General features: G+C 41.8%; 1 protein-coding gene across 4 annotated transcripts; it reads left to right on the forward strand.

Annotated features, from left to right (window-relative positions):
• The first annotated feature begins 4,964 nt into the window (after nt 1–4,964).
• Nucleotides 4,965–14,869, forward strand: LOC114099342 (HLA class II histocompatibility antigen, DO beta chain-like). 4 transcript variants are annotated; one of them, XM_027943619.3, is made up of 7 exons: nt 4,965–5,089; nt 10,042–10,133; nt 11,634–11,903; nt 12,358–12,639; nt 13,069–13,179; nt 13,413–13,441; nt 13,613–14,869. In XM_027943619.3, exons 2-7 carry the CDS (start codon nt 10,043–10,045, stop codon nt 13,676–13,678), a joined length of 849 nt encoding a protein of 282 aa, XP_027799420.2. In that variant the 5' UTR covers nt 4,965–5,089; nt 10,042; the 3' UTR covers nt 13,679–14,869. The 4 variants fall into 4 exon arrangements, with proteins under 4 accessions (XP_027799420.2, XP_027799418.2, XP_027799419.2 ...); XM_027943617.3 differs by lacking the exon at nt 4,965–5,089 and adding an exon at nt 9,012–9,168 and having other exon boundaries at nt 11,637–11,903; XM_027943618.3 differs by lacking the exon at nt 4,965–5,089 and adding an exon at nt 9,012–9,168 and having other exon boundaries at nt 11,685–11,903.
• Nucleotides 14,870–15,285: the final 416 nt, after the last annotated feature.

Genomic DNA, 15,285 nt, shown 5'->3' on the forward strand with positions numbered 1-15,285 from the left:
CACAGTGGTGGAGTTGGAGTTTGAATCCAGGTCTGAACCTACAGTCCACACCCTAAACTATCAGGGGTCGAAGGCCAGCTTCTCAATAAGGGCTCCTTCCTGCCCAGGGGACAAGACTCTAATTACCTTTAAAAACCAGCTCCAGGACCGCTTCTCCTAGCTCCCGCCTCCAGTCACCTAATGCGGTATCGAGGTTATCTGAAGAGGCTAGTGAGAGAGGGAGAACCTGCCAGGGAGTGGACTTTTACTGGGGAACGAAAAATTCCAGGGAAAAGTCCCATCCAATGAAGGTTAAGGGGGGGCAGCATCCCAAGGTCAGGGGCAACGATTGGGTCTTCGGGGCAGTGGCCAGACACGCCTCTGCACGTATAAGCCCTGGACCTGGAAAAGGGTGGGGAAAGCTCTGACACAGCTGTGCCTAAGTGCCTCTCACCTAGCCAGGGAGGTAATCTGCGATGGCCTCACACACAGTTTGATTGACATCTTGGCAGGTCACACCCATCTCGGGTGCTATGTGGGCCACTGCAGAGTGGGAAATCGATTCACATTGTCCCTGGGCAATTGACCAGAGGAAATGTCCACTGGCCATTCCCAGACACCAGATGTCTCTATCCACGAGGCTTCCATGCGCAGTGACCCACATGCAATCCACGGACACTGAACCAAGGGCATCTTGTGTTCATAATCTCCAATCCACAGTCAGATCAAACAAAGCTTGGTTGCTTCCAGCTCTGCTTAGCTCTGAGTCCATTATATTCTCTCTACTAATGCTGTGACAGCCGTCCTTCATAGTCTTCAACCACACCATCTCCAGAGAGGTTTCTCTACCATTGGTTCCCCTCTCTTGGCTGTTCTTCATGAAGTCATTATTCTTTCCAGAAGGCACATGAGATGATCTATAAATGCCTTCTAGTGTCCTTATCCTCTTCCCAGGTCCTTTGCAAAGCACACAGTTTTCCCAACCTTCTTATCTTGTCCTTTCCTGGTGCATTCAGCTCTAGCCTCCCCAAATTTCTGGCCTTCCCAATTTCTTGCTCATTCCCTACCCCTGCGCCCACCCCTATTTCTCAGAAGTCCTTCAAGACTTAACTCAGGGCTCAGGGCTTCCAGAAAGCCTCCCTAGTTCTCTCAATCTGGAGAAAGCGTTCATTTCCTGTGCTTCTGAGGCCTACTTTTGCACAGCCCTGCTTGAACTCTGCCCACCTTCCTTTTGTCCTTAGGCAATGAGCTCCTGGAGGGAAGGCCTTTGTGTTAGTTAGTTAATTGGCCAGTTCCGTTGCTCTGGGCAGTGAACAGAATACCAAAGTGTGTGGACTAAAGTGGGTGGGGAAGGTAAGCTGCTCAGGTCCTGACAGCCAGGAAGTCGAAAGATAGACCCCAGGGACAAAATAAAAATCCCAAAGGCATGCAGCCAATAATCTTCCTCTAACCCATGCCTATAGTTACCAGTTGCTGTCCAAGTTGTCCATTCAAATTGTTAATCCATCAAATGGATGGATTAATCCATCAATTAGGTTATAGCTCTAATATTCTAATCATTTCATCTCTAAACATTCCTGCATTAACATAGGAGCTTTGGGTGGACACCTCACGTTCAAACTCATTTATCCTATTAAGCTATATAGCTATATCCTATTAAGCTATTAAGCTATATATTGCTCTCCAGCGCACGGCCTGATTGACAATAGACAATAAATAATACATCTGTTGGATAAATGAATAAACCCCAGTCTTCCCTACAAGTACCAACCACCAAGAATTCACACTGCACACATCACTGGCTGCTGGGAGGGACTTGTTTTGGAACTCTCTCTATTCTAGGAAATAGAAACTTTCACATTCCCGGAAACAGCAGGTACTTTCCAGTTTGGGCGATGAACTTGCCAGAACTGCTGTTTGGAATTTCTTCTGCCTGGCAGCTGCTGGGAGCAGGTAGGGTGAGAATGGAGAGCTCTTGTACAGATCAGCCTTTGTGTCATCCTGCTGCTACCCAGGAGCTCCGTTCCCACCCACCTCCCAGATTTTTTATAGAGAAACTGGCCTGAAATCAGGCAGTTAATCAGTGACAGTGAAACTGGATTTTCAGCCTCTGCTGTTGTAGTGGTGCAGCAACTCCAGTTGCCACCTAGTGATTTCTTTCTGGGTCCATGTCTCATGAATTCAAAGAATGAAATCTATGGATATCAATGGAAAGTAAAAGTGAAAGGAGAAGGATTTATTTGAGGGAAAAAAAGAAGCAGAGCTCTTGCTGGGTGAAAGGGGATCCGATAGCAGGTTGCTGTCTAGGGGCTTATATAGCTACTGGGCAGGGGCATTGACCAATATTTATGCTAAGCAAGTATTGGAAAAGTGCTGTTATTGGTTAGGCATACAGTATTCTGATTGGTTAGCCCTTAAGTCTGTAGCCTTCACTCAGATCTTTCCCACCTCCCTTTTCCTTCTGCCCCAGGACAAAGGAGTTGACTGGGATGTTGGGAATGTTTCTACAGGTTAATTTCATGGAATATTATTTAGAGATGTTTATTTAGAGATGCTTTTCTGGGTGGGGACATATTTCCTTAACTGCTTGCCTATTTTATGATCTATCTGTCCTATCCTGTTCAATAGAACAGGGAGAAAAACTTAGGCATCCCAATGGGCAGTGCAGGAAGATGCAATAGAATTAAAGATCTTAAGATCTCCCCTCCCCCTACACCAATTTCTCATCTCAGAGGAAACACCCAGGTAAGCCTGTCAGGGATCCAGAAAATGTTCCCTGGTAGTCAAAGTATTCAGTGTAGACAGACAAATTCCTTCAAGTGTGATCTGCCTGGTAATTGCAGATATTAGTAATTCTAGTTTGTCCAGAGTTCCCTTCATTATTTCTCCTACTCTTAGCACTATGTGATTTCCTTGTCCCATAATTTCCCCTTGTTGTTACTCACCTTAAATTCCCTTTTTAAAAAAAATTTTTTAGTTATAGATGGACACAATATCTTTATTTTGTTTGTTTATTTTTATGTGGTGCTGAGGATCAAACCCAGTGCCTCACATGTGCAAGGCAAGTGTTCTGCCACTGAGCCACAACCCCAGCCCCCAGTCTTACTCTTTCTAAAGGAAAATATGAGTGGAGAGGGATTTCTTTGGGCCCCAGAACAAAAACCCACCACTGCTCTGCACTCTGTGGAAAAGCATTTGGCTTCAAGTCCTTACAGCCCCTGCCCAGTGGGATAGTCTCTGGGAGGCCACACCGCAGTTGTAAATAAAGAAGAGGAAATGTAGAGTTGTCAGCATTTGAGGGGAAAGAAGGAGGGGATAGGGAACAGCTTTTCCTTGGGTCATGGTGTAGTGAGCTGAAGGACCACCCACTTGAGTCTGGTGCCATCTAGTGGTCCTCGGAAAGGGTTTTGAATCTAGAGTTTCATGGAATCTTATGAATTATCATACTCATAATAATAAAAACCATTCACTGGGTGCTTATGGTGTGCTATGGCTATGATGGGTGCCTGGCATATATATCTTTATTTTATCATCAAGGCAATCCTAATCCTATGCTGCCGCAGTCCGGCTGAAGCAAAATAACGGGGGGGGGGGGGGGGGGTGTGTGACGAACAACTTGTGTACATTGATACAGCAGGAGTAGGAGCCCTTTATTGTAGGACAGGAGCGGTATTTATACATTCCACACAGCTTATCTTAATTAGCATAAACTCGATACAGCAGTTAACCAGTAAGGGATCTCCATACTTAATGGCTCGCTGGCGTTACTTCACAAACCACGCCCTCTGGCAAAATGCCAGGCGCCATCCAGACTTGTTTACAGACTCTAACATTTGCCAGGCGCCATCCTGACTTGTTTACAGACACTAACACTATGCAGCAGGTATTACTATCTTAATTCTAAGCATGAGAAAATGGAGTTTTAAAAACCTTAACTACCCTGGGTCACACAAGAAGGACAAGGAAGGCTTTTACCAACTTTGCAACAAAACTACTTCAAAGAAGTTGTCTTTATTCTCTGGGTTTACTTATACTCCTACTGTTCTCTTTTTGAAAGACACAACTTATTTGTTTATTTAATAGGCAATATATTAATGGGATTTCAAATTGAAAAGACATAAAAATATACAGAGGACTGCTTCATCCCCATCATTCCCCACAGTTTTTAGGCAATCCAGCTCTAAGAGTTATGTTATCATTTTAGAGAAATTTAATGTATATGTAAGCAGTGGTGAAATCAATATTTCTTCATATTTTCACAATAGTTCTCTAAATATACTATTGTAAATTAAAATTTTATGGTCATGTGTATTCAATTTTATGAAAGTTTCATGTTTCATTTAGCCTGTCTCCCCCTGTTGATGGGTGATCAGGTTATTGGAATTCTTTTGCCATTGTAAGCAAGAAGGGGCAGGTTCAGGCTTATGCCTCTTCTCCCCTCGTGCTTTTTATTGCTTCTGATAACACCATGTCACATCCCATGTACTATGACTCCTTTGTACATTTGATATTTTAAGCTGAAGGAATCTGAGAAATGGTGGGTACAAGAAGGGCTTTTTGATCTTGCCCATCTCCTCTGAGTCAGGTTCTAGACCCTCAGGTAAGATGGAGGGGGAGTGAGAGGAACCCAAACAAGCAAGACTAGCTTAGCTTTTCCCAGTTTGCTAAGTTCATACTTTTGTTCCATCACAATTCCCACGACTTTCTATTCTTCATCAAACCTACTATAAATACACTCAGGCTTAATGTCACATAAGACATATTAAATAAACTTGTGCTCTTTTCTCTTGAATCTGTCTTTTGTTAGTCCAATTCACAGGGCTGCCTCTAGAGAACTTCAGATAGGTAGAGAAAGCAATTTCTTCATCCCTACAGTAACAAACAACTGCCATTTAAGTAAAGGTGGTTTCCTCACTCCGGAAGAAACTGTTGTAGGTTTGGGTGGTGCTCTAGCAGCTGCCCTCAGTGATGACTCAGTTGGTTAGACTGATTTATGTTTGATTTCACCACTTCAATGCAAGGCTGTGCTGGTGCTCCTCTCCCTCTCTTTCTATCTCTACCCCTCCAGCCAATAAAGTCAGAGAAACCATCACAGGACCCAAAGAAAAAGGTCTGTCTCTGTGTGATTATTTCGTGCAGCCCAGTTCACCTGGAGTGACCCTGAGTGTTTAGTCGTGGAATGCGACATTATCAGATATAAGTACAGTCACTCCTGCTCTCTTTGGGTGCCATTTGCATGCAATATCTTTTTGCACCTCTTTACTTGTAGCCTATGTATGTTCTTAAGGCTTGAGTCTCCTGTAGGAAGCATATGGTTTGATTTCACTTAAAAAATACACTTAGTCTTCTATATCATTTGGATAATTTAATCTTATCTATATTTGCATTTTTTTTTTTACATTTCTTCAACATTTATTTGTTAACTATAATAGGACTTCTGAAGAATACTGGGAAAGGAGAAAAATATTTCCACAAATGCACCTATGCAGAATATGTTGACGTTTTGACATGATCAGGAAAATTAACCACTAATTTTTAAGCTGTAACAACTGAGCTATGTATATACATAGCTCAGTGATAGATTTCCCTGATCCTTTGCCCCATCCCTAATGTTAGGAAACACATCAAAATGTAACAATACTTTTGTTAAAAAATATCTTTCACCAAACACTATGGTTAATTTAAGATTTTCTTTTTTACATTTTAAATATATATGGTTTATTGAATGCCAAGATTAAGTTCTGGTTTTAGTGTTGCTTTCAATTGTGCCCCAGCAGAGAGGGTCCAACAGTGGAGGTCCAGAGAAAAGGGAGCATTTGTCAGTGCATGAATGTAAGGACTTATACTGCAATTTAAAAAAATTGTCTTCTGGTTGTCTTGTAGATCCTTGGTTTTTTTCTTTGTCTGTTGATGCATTCCTTTGCAATCAAGTGATTTTTCCTTGTGATGTGTATTGATTCCTCAGTTAAAAAAAAAAAAAAACAACCTAATTTTTTTTTTTTTTTTAGTACCAGAGATTGAATCTAAGATCTTGCACATGTTAGGCAAGAGCTCTAACATTGAGCTACAACACCAGCCCTTCTTTATCTTGTTTTGAGACCGGTCTTGCTAAGTTGTCTGCACGGGCCACAAACTTGCCATCCTCCTGCCTCAGTCTCTGGAGTAGCTGGTATTGCAGGTGTGCATGCCCACATCCAGCCGATTCCTTACTTTTTACCTTTTGTGCACCTAAGATAGATTTTTGTTTCGTGGTTACCACCAGTCTGACAAGAAACATCACATAGTTATAACAGGCTATTTTAAGCAACTTAGCTTTGGTTGCTAAAAATACCTACAAACCCCCAACACTCTACATTTTTACTCTTTCTTTCCCACATTTAAAAATTCTTGATGTCATTATTGACATCTTTTTTGCGAATGATTTTAAAACTTTCCTATGTTTTTGTGTTACTAATTATCTTTTCTTTCAGCTTGAAGAACTTCCTTTAGCATTAACTTGCAAATTGGCTCCAGTGGGGATGAACTCTCTCAACTTTTGTTTTTCTGGGCAAGTCTTCATCTCTCTTTCATTTCTTTTTTTTTTTAAAGTATATTTTTAGTTATTGATGGACCTTTTTCTCATTTATTTATTTATATATGGTGCTGAGAATCAGTGCCTCACACATGCTAGGCAAGCACTCTACCACTAAGTCACAACCCTTGCCCTCTCCTTTCTTTCTGAAGGACAGTTTTGCAGGGTAAAGTTTTCTTAGTTGGCAGTTTTTTTTTCCTTTAGCATTCAAATATAATATCTCATTTTCTCCTGGCCTGTACGGTTTCTGCTGATAAATCTACCATGTGTATATAAATTCCCTTATACATGCTATTTGCTTCTTTTCTCTGGATGCTTTCAGGATCCTCTTTGTCTTTGAATTTTGACAATTTGATTATAATACTCCTTGGTGTATCTTGTTTAAATAGACTCTGGAGACCTTTGAACTTTCTATACTTTGATATTTTTATATTTCCTAAGGTTTGGAAATTTTTATTCTATAATCTATTTAAATAAACTTCCTACTCTTTTATCTTTTCTTCTTGTTAAAATTCTATGCTTATGTATTTGTTTTTTTGATGTTGTTCCATAAATCCCACAACATTTCATAATTAATTTTCATCATTTTTTTCCTCCTTTATATTTTTTCAAATAAACTGTTTTCAAATTCACAGATTCTTTCTTCTGCTTGATTAATTTGCTGGATTGTGCTTCTCATTTCATTTATTGTATTTTCAGCTCCAGGATTTGACTTTTGAAAATAATTTCAACTTCTTCATCAAATTTCTCATTTTAGTTATTTGTTTTCCCAATTCCATTGAATTATTTTTCATTTATTTTCTGGAAGTTTGAACTCTTTTAAAAGAATTCTTATTCTTAGTTCATATAGCTCCATTTGGGGGATTCAACAATGGTATTTGATGGTATGTGTTTCTTCACTTTCTCATTTTTTTTTTTTTTTGGTTGCCTTACACTGATGCCTTTTTATTTGAATAAGCCTTTGGGCAGGCTGGTCTGCAACTGGTCAGCAGGTGGGAGAGCCTGGCACCAGGGTCCATTTGGTTGGGTGAAAGAATGGACCCAGTAGTGTGGACAAGCTGATTGATTGAGTCTGCAAGAATGACCCTGGAACCTAAGTACCCCAGGATGAGGTTGGAACCTGAGTTCAATGGAGCCTGCCTGAAGCCTGAGTCTACATGAGCCATCTGGCATTGGACTGGGTTTGGAGCCTAAGTCTGAGGTCCTAGGTCCATGGACTAACCTAGAGTTTAGATCTTCAAGGGTGGTCTTGGATCCTTAGTCTATGGAGTATGGCCTGTCACCAAGGTCTATTGGGATTTGCTAAACCAAGTCTGGACCTTAGGTCCTCTGAAACCTTGTACCACCACAGGGACTGATATCGCCATCTGTCCTAGCTGGCAACCTAATGCTGGATTCACAAAATCTGACTATTCCAATAACTTAAGTGACAGTTCTCCAACCTTAAGGGTCTGTGGAAAGAGAGAGAGCCACTAGAATTCTTTATTCTTATATAGGGGACACACAAGGGGAGTTTCCATGGAACATTCTATCCCCCAAATGGCAAAGGGGTAGGATTACCAAGGAACAGGTGAGCGTAACTCAACCCCAGTGAATGACGCCTACTCCTGGAGCCACGCCTTGTTATCCGAGCTGGGGTAATACCCAAGTTATTGCGACCTGGCTCTACTGTGCCAGACTGAATGCAATAATTGTGCATCAAGACTTAAAGTTGTCTGCATCCAGGGCAGCTTCCGACAGACTGGTGTGGACCCCCAGGGCTGGCTTGGTACTATGGCAGGCATGGAGCCTGGAGCCTAGGATTGCAGGTTCTGGCATGGAACTTGGGGCCCTGGGGACGGACTCGGCTCCTGTATTTGCTGGTGCTGCCCTGGAGGCGAAGCGCACAGGTCTAGCTCAGTGAGGGCTGACATAGGTTTTGGGGCCTTGGGAACCAGCTTGGGCTTAGATACACAGAATCCTGTGCTGAAACATGATGTGGTTCTTAGATCTACAGGGAAGGGTTGAATGGGTGGGCCATGGGGAAAGCTTGGCATTGGATAGGCCTGGAGCCATTTTTTATGGGTGCCTACCTGTTGCTTGAGGCCAGGAATGCCAACCTGATGCTGGGGTGAACCTGAAGGGCTGACTTGGCACTGGGTGGATCCGGAAACTGTATCCACAGGGTCTGGACTGGAGGCTGGGCCTATGTTTACTGGCCCGATGACTGATCCTGCAGGGATTGGCCTGGTGCTGGGACCTTGAATATTGGGGCCACAGAGTCCAGCCTCATGCTGGGGCCTCCAGAGCCTGAATCCACCAGGCTGGCCTAGAATCTTGTGACTACATTAGCCTGTCTGGCATAAGGGTCAATCTTGTTGGCTTAGTCCACAGGTACTGGCCTGGAGTTTGGGGACACAGGGGTTGGCTTGGCATTAGATAATCATGAATCCTTTACCTGTAGGGTCAGGCCTAAATTCCTTGATCTTTAGAGCTATCCCAGTGCTGGAGGTGGTCCAGAGAAAGGCAGCAACAGAGACTGAGTTCACCAGGCTGACCAGGAGTCTGGGTCTTGGAAGCATGCCCAGCGCTGGGGGCAAACCTAGTACTGGATGCTTACCCCACTCTCCTTCCTCCATGTAGGTATCTCTTTTCATGATGAGCTGTAATATAAAACTGATTCAATGCATCTTTTCTTAATTCTGTGCTACATCCAGTTGCTATATATATATTTTTTACCTGGTTTCCTTAGCTTTTTTGAAAGTATTTTCTTCCATGGGAGGTTGTTCTAATTGATGTTTTTGTCAGCCACGATGTACTAGAGAGTCTTATTCTGCCATCCTGCTGACTGGAACTCCCCATTGCTTTCTTGTATTCTATCCTTAAGAAACAATTTTGCAGTATTTTATTCTTTTGAGAATCCTCTCTCCATATTCCTTTCTTTCTTTTTGTGGCTTTTTCTTGGCTTACAGGTAATCATACTCTCCAGGCTGTTATCTATTCTATTTCTTCTCTGATAACCCCTTCGCTAACTCCTCTTAGGACATATACCTCAGAATGCTATCCACTTTTTCTTTATTTACACAGTCTCTGTTGTCAATGTCAACTATTCCATAGGAAGTTTTCAGAACAGTCAAGGGACAGTGCTAAGTAAGTATAAGAAGCAATATAAGAAGCAATCTGCCTTGTTCTTTATGCCTTGTACTCCATGCTATGGAGACTATGTATTTCTTCTTATCTTAGCCCATTTCTCACTTACCTAAACTACTCTCAGTGATTCTACAGGTGACCAATTTTTGAACAGTATAGCACAACTTTATGAACGTATTCTGCCCAGTGCCTAATGATGCAAAACTCTTCTATCTTGATTGGTTAACAGTCTGAGGAAGTTTCCAATCCCATGGAGGCCAAAAAGTTATCTATACTCAATGATTTTTTCCCCCACTGAGTTTTGAGGCAAGTTCTATTCTAGAGAGGTTGATAATTTTACTGTCTCATTTACTGCCCTTCAGAATGAGCTCTGCATGGGCCCCCTGGGTGACAGCTCTGCTAGTGAATCTGATCAGGCTCAATTTCTCCATGACTCAAGACAGAGACTCTCCAGGTAAGTGCAGAGAAAGTCTTTCTGGGTGTGTGTGCTAGGATTGGCATGGGGGAGGGATGTCTTTCCTTATAGGTCCAGGTCACTGGATGAAGTGGAAGTGGCTTCTGGCATCCAAGAGCGGAGTTCTTCCCATTGACAGAAAAGTGCTCTTTTCTTCTTTATCATGCACAATGTACCCTGGGAGAAGGACTTCCAGTTCCTAGACAAAGATTTGAGGGTAGGAAGAAGGGAAACATTTTGTCTTGTTAGATTTCTTATGATATCAATATCAGACACCCAACTGTAAAAGCTGGAGACAGTCTGAGAATAGCTGCCATTCTTAAACCAGGAGTTTATTATTCTGACAATTATAATGATTTCTGTCTTTATCTAGTAGGGGTGTTTATAGACCAATGGTACTGGAAACAATTTCTTCAGTCACTTTTTTAGATCTTATTATATGGTCTCAGTTGTAGTAAGCAGTTTTGAGAAGTTGAATACATTAGTTATCCTTGTTCTCAGGTTACTGGGTACAGATAATTTGCCACTGTTATTTTTCTTGCTAAGAAGACAGGCTATGCAAACATGAAGTGATGTTAGACCATGAAAGCACATATTCATGAGCAGAAAACAGGATGTACGGTGCTAAGAACAGAATCCCCTTTAAATGTCAGAGTTTCATTAAAGACAAAAGAGGAACTGACTCTGGGGAAAAGTATCATGGTTCTCAGAGAATAGAAACTGCTCTGAGTTTATACTGTTCATTAAACAATACAATTAAAAATAATCGGTACAGATTTTAAATGATGATTAAAAATTCAGATGATTTTTCATATTCAGACTATAAAGGGTAACAGAGAAAAATATAAATGTGGAAAAATTGGAGGTTGGAACCTCACCTGAAATCAGCTGCTGAGTGAGAGATGAGCCTGGTTGGCCCAGGAAAATCATCCTTATGGCTCAGCTGAGGAGTTCCCGGAGGGCTCTCTGAACTTAGAAACAAAAGTAAATTTACAACTCAAGATCAACAGCAATTCTTCTTCAAGTCTCAAGTGTCATTTCTTCAGGAAGGTCTCACCTGACCTACCTGCATGATTAACCTCATTTGAATTTTCTTTTATTATTATTAAGTTCATAGGATTGAACTAAAAAATCTCAATGAGTCCTCCACAGCACTTTGTAGTCACTGGACAATAGGAAGACCCTGTTCTCCTCCCTTGTCTCCATTATTACTCTCTCCTCTCCAGAGATATTCATTCTTAGTGTGTCTGGTATGTCTTGAACACAAGGGTGGCTTTTAAAAATATGTAGTCTTATTTTTCTGCATATATTTAAAGTTTTTAAAATGTGTCTTTGTGCATTGGATCACATTGTTTCTTTTCTCCCTAAACACTATACTTTTGAGCATACTGATGTCAAAAGCCTCCTCTCAGATCTGTGTAGTCTGACATAATGTGGCAGGAATGGGACTTCCCAGAGGAGGAGGCTGTTTCATGGTCTCCCTCCTTTTTTCCCCCCTAGAAGATTTTGTGATTCAGGCAAAGGCTGACTGTTATTTCACCAATGGGACAGAGAAGGTGAAGTTTGTGGTCAGATTCATCTTCAACCTGGAGGAATACGCACGTTTTGACAGTGATCTCGGAGTGTTTGTGGCATTGACAGAGCTGGGGCAGCCTGATGCTGAGCAGTGGAACAATCGGCCTGATATACTGGAGAGGAGCAGAGCATCTGTGGATATGCTCTGTAGACACAACTACAATTTGGGGGCCCCCTTCACTGTGGGGAGAAAAGGTGAGGAGAAAGGTGGGTCTAGTGGGGTTCAGGAGTCTGCTCCATGAGAACCTGGCCACAGTGCTTCTTCCTTATGACAGGTAAATTTCTACTTCAGGATAAATGAGTTACAGGTCAGAGAGTTTGTGAATATGTTCTGTCCCCAGCTAGATGTGAGTCACTCATTATCCTCACAGCTCAGGTCACTGTGATCTTGGTCCCAGACCTCCTAGGTTCTCAGGGTCTTTCAGGACTAGCATACTCTCAATAGAAGGGGTGATTGTAAGAGGACTTGATAAGATCTAAATACTCTTTGGGGCATTGAAATAACCTATTTCTTAGTCTTTGAGGGATGCAATATCTCTACACTTCTATTTTTCACTTGGGTGCTCTGGGATAGAGATTGGGGTAGTGATAGTCCCTAAAGAAGCTCCTGCTCTGGCTTGGCTGGTCTCATTTTTCTCTCCCTTCCTAGTGCAACCAGAGGTGACAGTGTACCCAGAGAAGACCCCATTCCTGCATCAGCACAACCTGCTGCTCTGCTCCGTGACAGGCTTCTATCCAGGGGACATACAGATCAGGTGGTTCTGGAATGGACAGGAGGAGAGAGCTGGCGTTATGTCCACTGGTCTTATTAGGAACGGAGACTGGACCTTTCAGACCACGGTGATGCTGGAAGTGACTCCTTCACCTGGAGATGTTTACAGATGCCTTGTTGAGCACCCCAGTCTGCCCAGCCCTGTTTCTGTGGAGTGGAGTGAGTAGTTTCTTGTACTCTCTGGGCCTGACTCAGGATCAAACATTTATAGGCTCGGTGTCACTTCCCCATTCATCTTGGTCACAACACAATTCTTTCCCTTGATCTGGGAGGGTCACAAAAATCAGAGTCTTTGCTTTAGGATGGGAGAAAATAGGGCAGCTATTGATCTTCATGTCTTCCAAGAAATAAGGAGGTTTAATCATCTCATTATTTGCTTCCCCCTCTGGGAACTACTCTCCTTCATGAAATATAAGAATCAATAAAAAATGGGAGGCAATCTGTAGTTGCAGACTTTGACCTCGGAGTGCCACTTCTAAATATTTTTCTTCTCTAAATAGCATTGGTGTCCAGTACAGACTTTGGAATTTTAAGAAGGTGCATCAACTACTGGGTGCTACTCACTAACTTTAAACTTGTTTTCTGCAGGAGCTCAACATGAATATTCTTGGAAAAAGATACTCAGTGGAGTTGGAGCCTTCCTACTTGGGCTAACCGTCCTTCTGGTGGGGATCATCATCCACCTCAGGGCTCGCAAAGGTAATGAGCCTCTGAAACCTTGCCACCTGCCCTGTTTCTTCCCTGGTTTCTGACTTTCCCTACATCAAGATCTGAGGCAGGGAAGACTGTACTTCACAGGGGTCACTAGGATCCCTGAAGCCAGAAACAACCCTAGGGTGAGCAGACACAAGTTTTGACAGTGCAGGCCATTCCCCATTCCTCAGAATAATCAAATTTGGTCCTAAATGGATCATTTCACTGTCTCTTTCCAGGATCTGTGGAGACTCAGTCTGGTGATAAGGTAATATCTCTTACTCCTTGTCTCTGGGTGGCATCTTCAGACAGTGCATTGGCTAGAGGGAGTCAACGGGGTAAAGGAGGCAGAGGGTGGTCCCGGCTGGTAGTGTGTCTCCTGAGTTCCTGGAATGGGGGGTGGGGTTGCTTCATGAGACCTTCATCACTGTTTCCGCAGATCTCAAGAGCTATTCTACAGAAGCCATACTCAGGTCCTAATCACAGCTTCTCTCCTGAAACCTGAAGTAGTGCTGTGGCTTAGGAAAGGACATTGGAGAGGTCTGGGAATGATTTTGTTCCATGATCCTTGGAATCCTGAATGGATTTTGGAGTTTTGTGCTGTGAGATCATGCATCCCCCAACTCTGTCCTTCCTCTCATTGTGTGCTTTATTAGTTCCCATTCCAAACACATGGTTCAGAAATTTCCAGAAGACCTAACTCTTTCCAGTCCCAAACTATGCTTTTCTATAGCCCAGCCCTAACCCCCACAATTCCTAAATCTATCTTTCAACTGCAGTCTCCACTGTCTTCAGAAGACAGATGCTCAGTCGCTGTTTCCATTTACTATTTTTTTTTAAAAACAATTATTGCAAAATAAAACAGAAATACAGATAACCACACAACATATATGATTTAATGGATTAAGGAAGAACCCCTGTAGTCACCATTCAGGTCAAGAAACAGCACTTTTCCAGCCACTACAAAAGTTTTCATGTGCCTCAGGACAATCAAGTCCCTTTCTTCCCATTTATGATGCCCTCTTTCTTGTAGTTATTTATAGCCTATTCACCCAAGTGTGATTCTTGCACACCACACTTAGTTATCTTTTATGCCTAGACCTCAGGTTTCTCCTCCATCCCATTCTTTTCATTATGATTAATTCATGGAAAAGCTCCGGTTATTTGACCTGAAGTGTTTCCCACACTCTGGATTTTGTGCCTGTATAAACATGGTGCAGTTTAACATGCCCCTTTGCCCTCTGTATTTTTTACCAGTTAGCATCTGGTGCAGAGGTGGAATTAGACTCTGGTTTGATCATTTTGGAAAGCCTGTTGGTGGCTGTGTAATCTTTTACCAAAAGACATGTAATTCTACTTGCATAAGAAGAGTTTTATGATGTTAGCAACCATTGATACTAATTGCCTAGTTCTGTTAATATATTTGGGATTGCAACATGGTGATTTTTCTAGTTTTGTAATCCCTTCTTTGTTTATTTACTGTATATTATTTGTTATTTTCACTGCATTATTTGCATTGTGGGTGCAAAATCTATAGTGGGTAATACTGTTGGTGCCTTAGCTCAATTGAAGGACTGATACCAAGCTCTATAGGTAAGTCTTGTATTCTTCACTGCCATGCACTTTCAAACAACAAATGCCAGTTTTGCTTAAGAATGGTCTTGATGAAGCAATAAAAATCATTCATTTTGCTAAATCTTAAACCTCAAGTATGTATTTTTAAAGTCAGTTTGACAAAATAGGGAGATTTCCTGTTGCATACAGATGGAAAGGCAGTTGTATCATGCTTGAGTTGTGAGTGGAATTAGCCCCCCCTACCATTTAATGGATCATAATTTTTCCTTGAAAGAATAATTGAGAAACAGTGTGGTTATTTAGATTTGGGCATTTGGTATAAGTTTTCTCAAAATCAAACAAATAGGCCTATTATCTGGAGGAAAATTTCATTGACAATAAAAATTATATTTTCAAGAGAAAATTAAAAAAATATAAAAAACTTGTTTGCCACATTTCTTCTTCTAAATATTTCCCTGATGTTATTGGTGGTGATTTGAGCATACATGGTTTTGAAAGCATTGTTTAATGAAATGTGTTAACATTTTAAAGATCTGC

Source organism: Marmota flaviventris, chromosome 6, assembly GCF_047511675.1.
Source record: "Marmota flaviventris isolate mMarFla1 chromosome 6, mMarFla1.hap1, whole genome shotgun sequence".
In the NCBI taxonomy this organism is placed as follows: domain Eukaryota; kingdom Metazoa; phylum Chordata; class Mammalia; order Rodentia; family Sciuridae; genus Marmota; species Marmota flaviventris.

Excerpts from the sequence above, each read along its gene's own strand:
- LOC114099342 (XM_027943615.3), top strand. The coding sequence starts at position 9,110 with ATGCCCAGCGCTGGGGGCAAACCTAGTACTGGATGCTTACCCCACTCT. Across the intron at positions 11,904-12,357 it reads CTTCACTGTGGGGAGAAAAG|TGCAACCAGAGGTGACAGTG; the intron begins GTGAGGAGAAAG and ends CTCCCTTCCTAG. Across the intron at positions 13,442-13,612 it reads AGACTCAGTCTGGTGATAAG|ATCTCAAGAGCTATTCTACA; the intron begins GTAATATCTCTT and ends CTGTTTCCGCAG.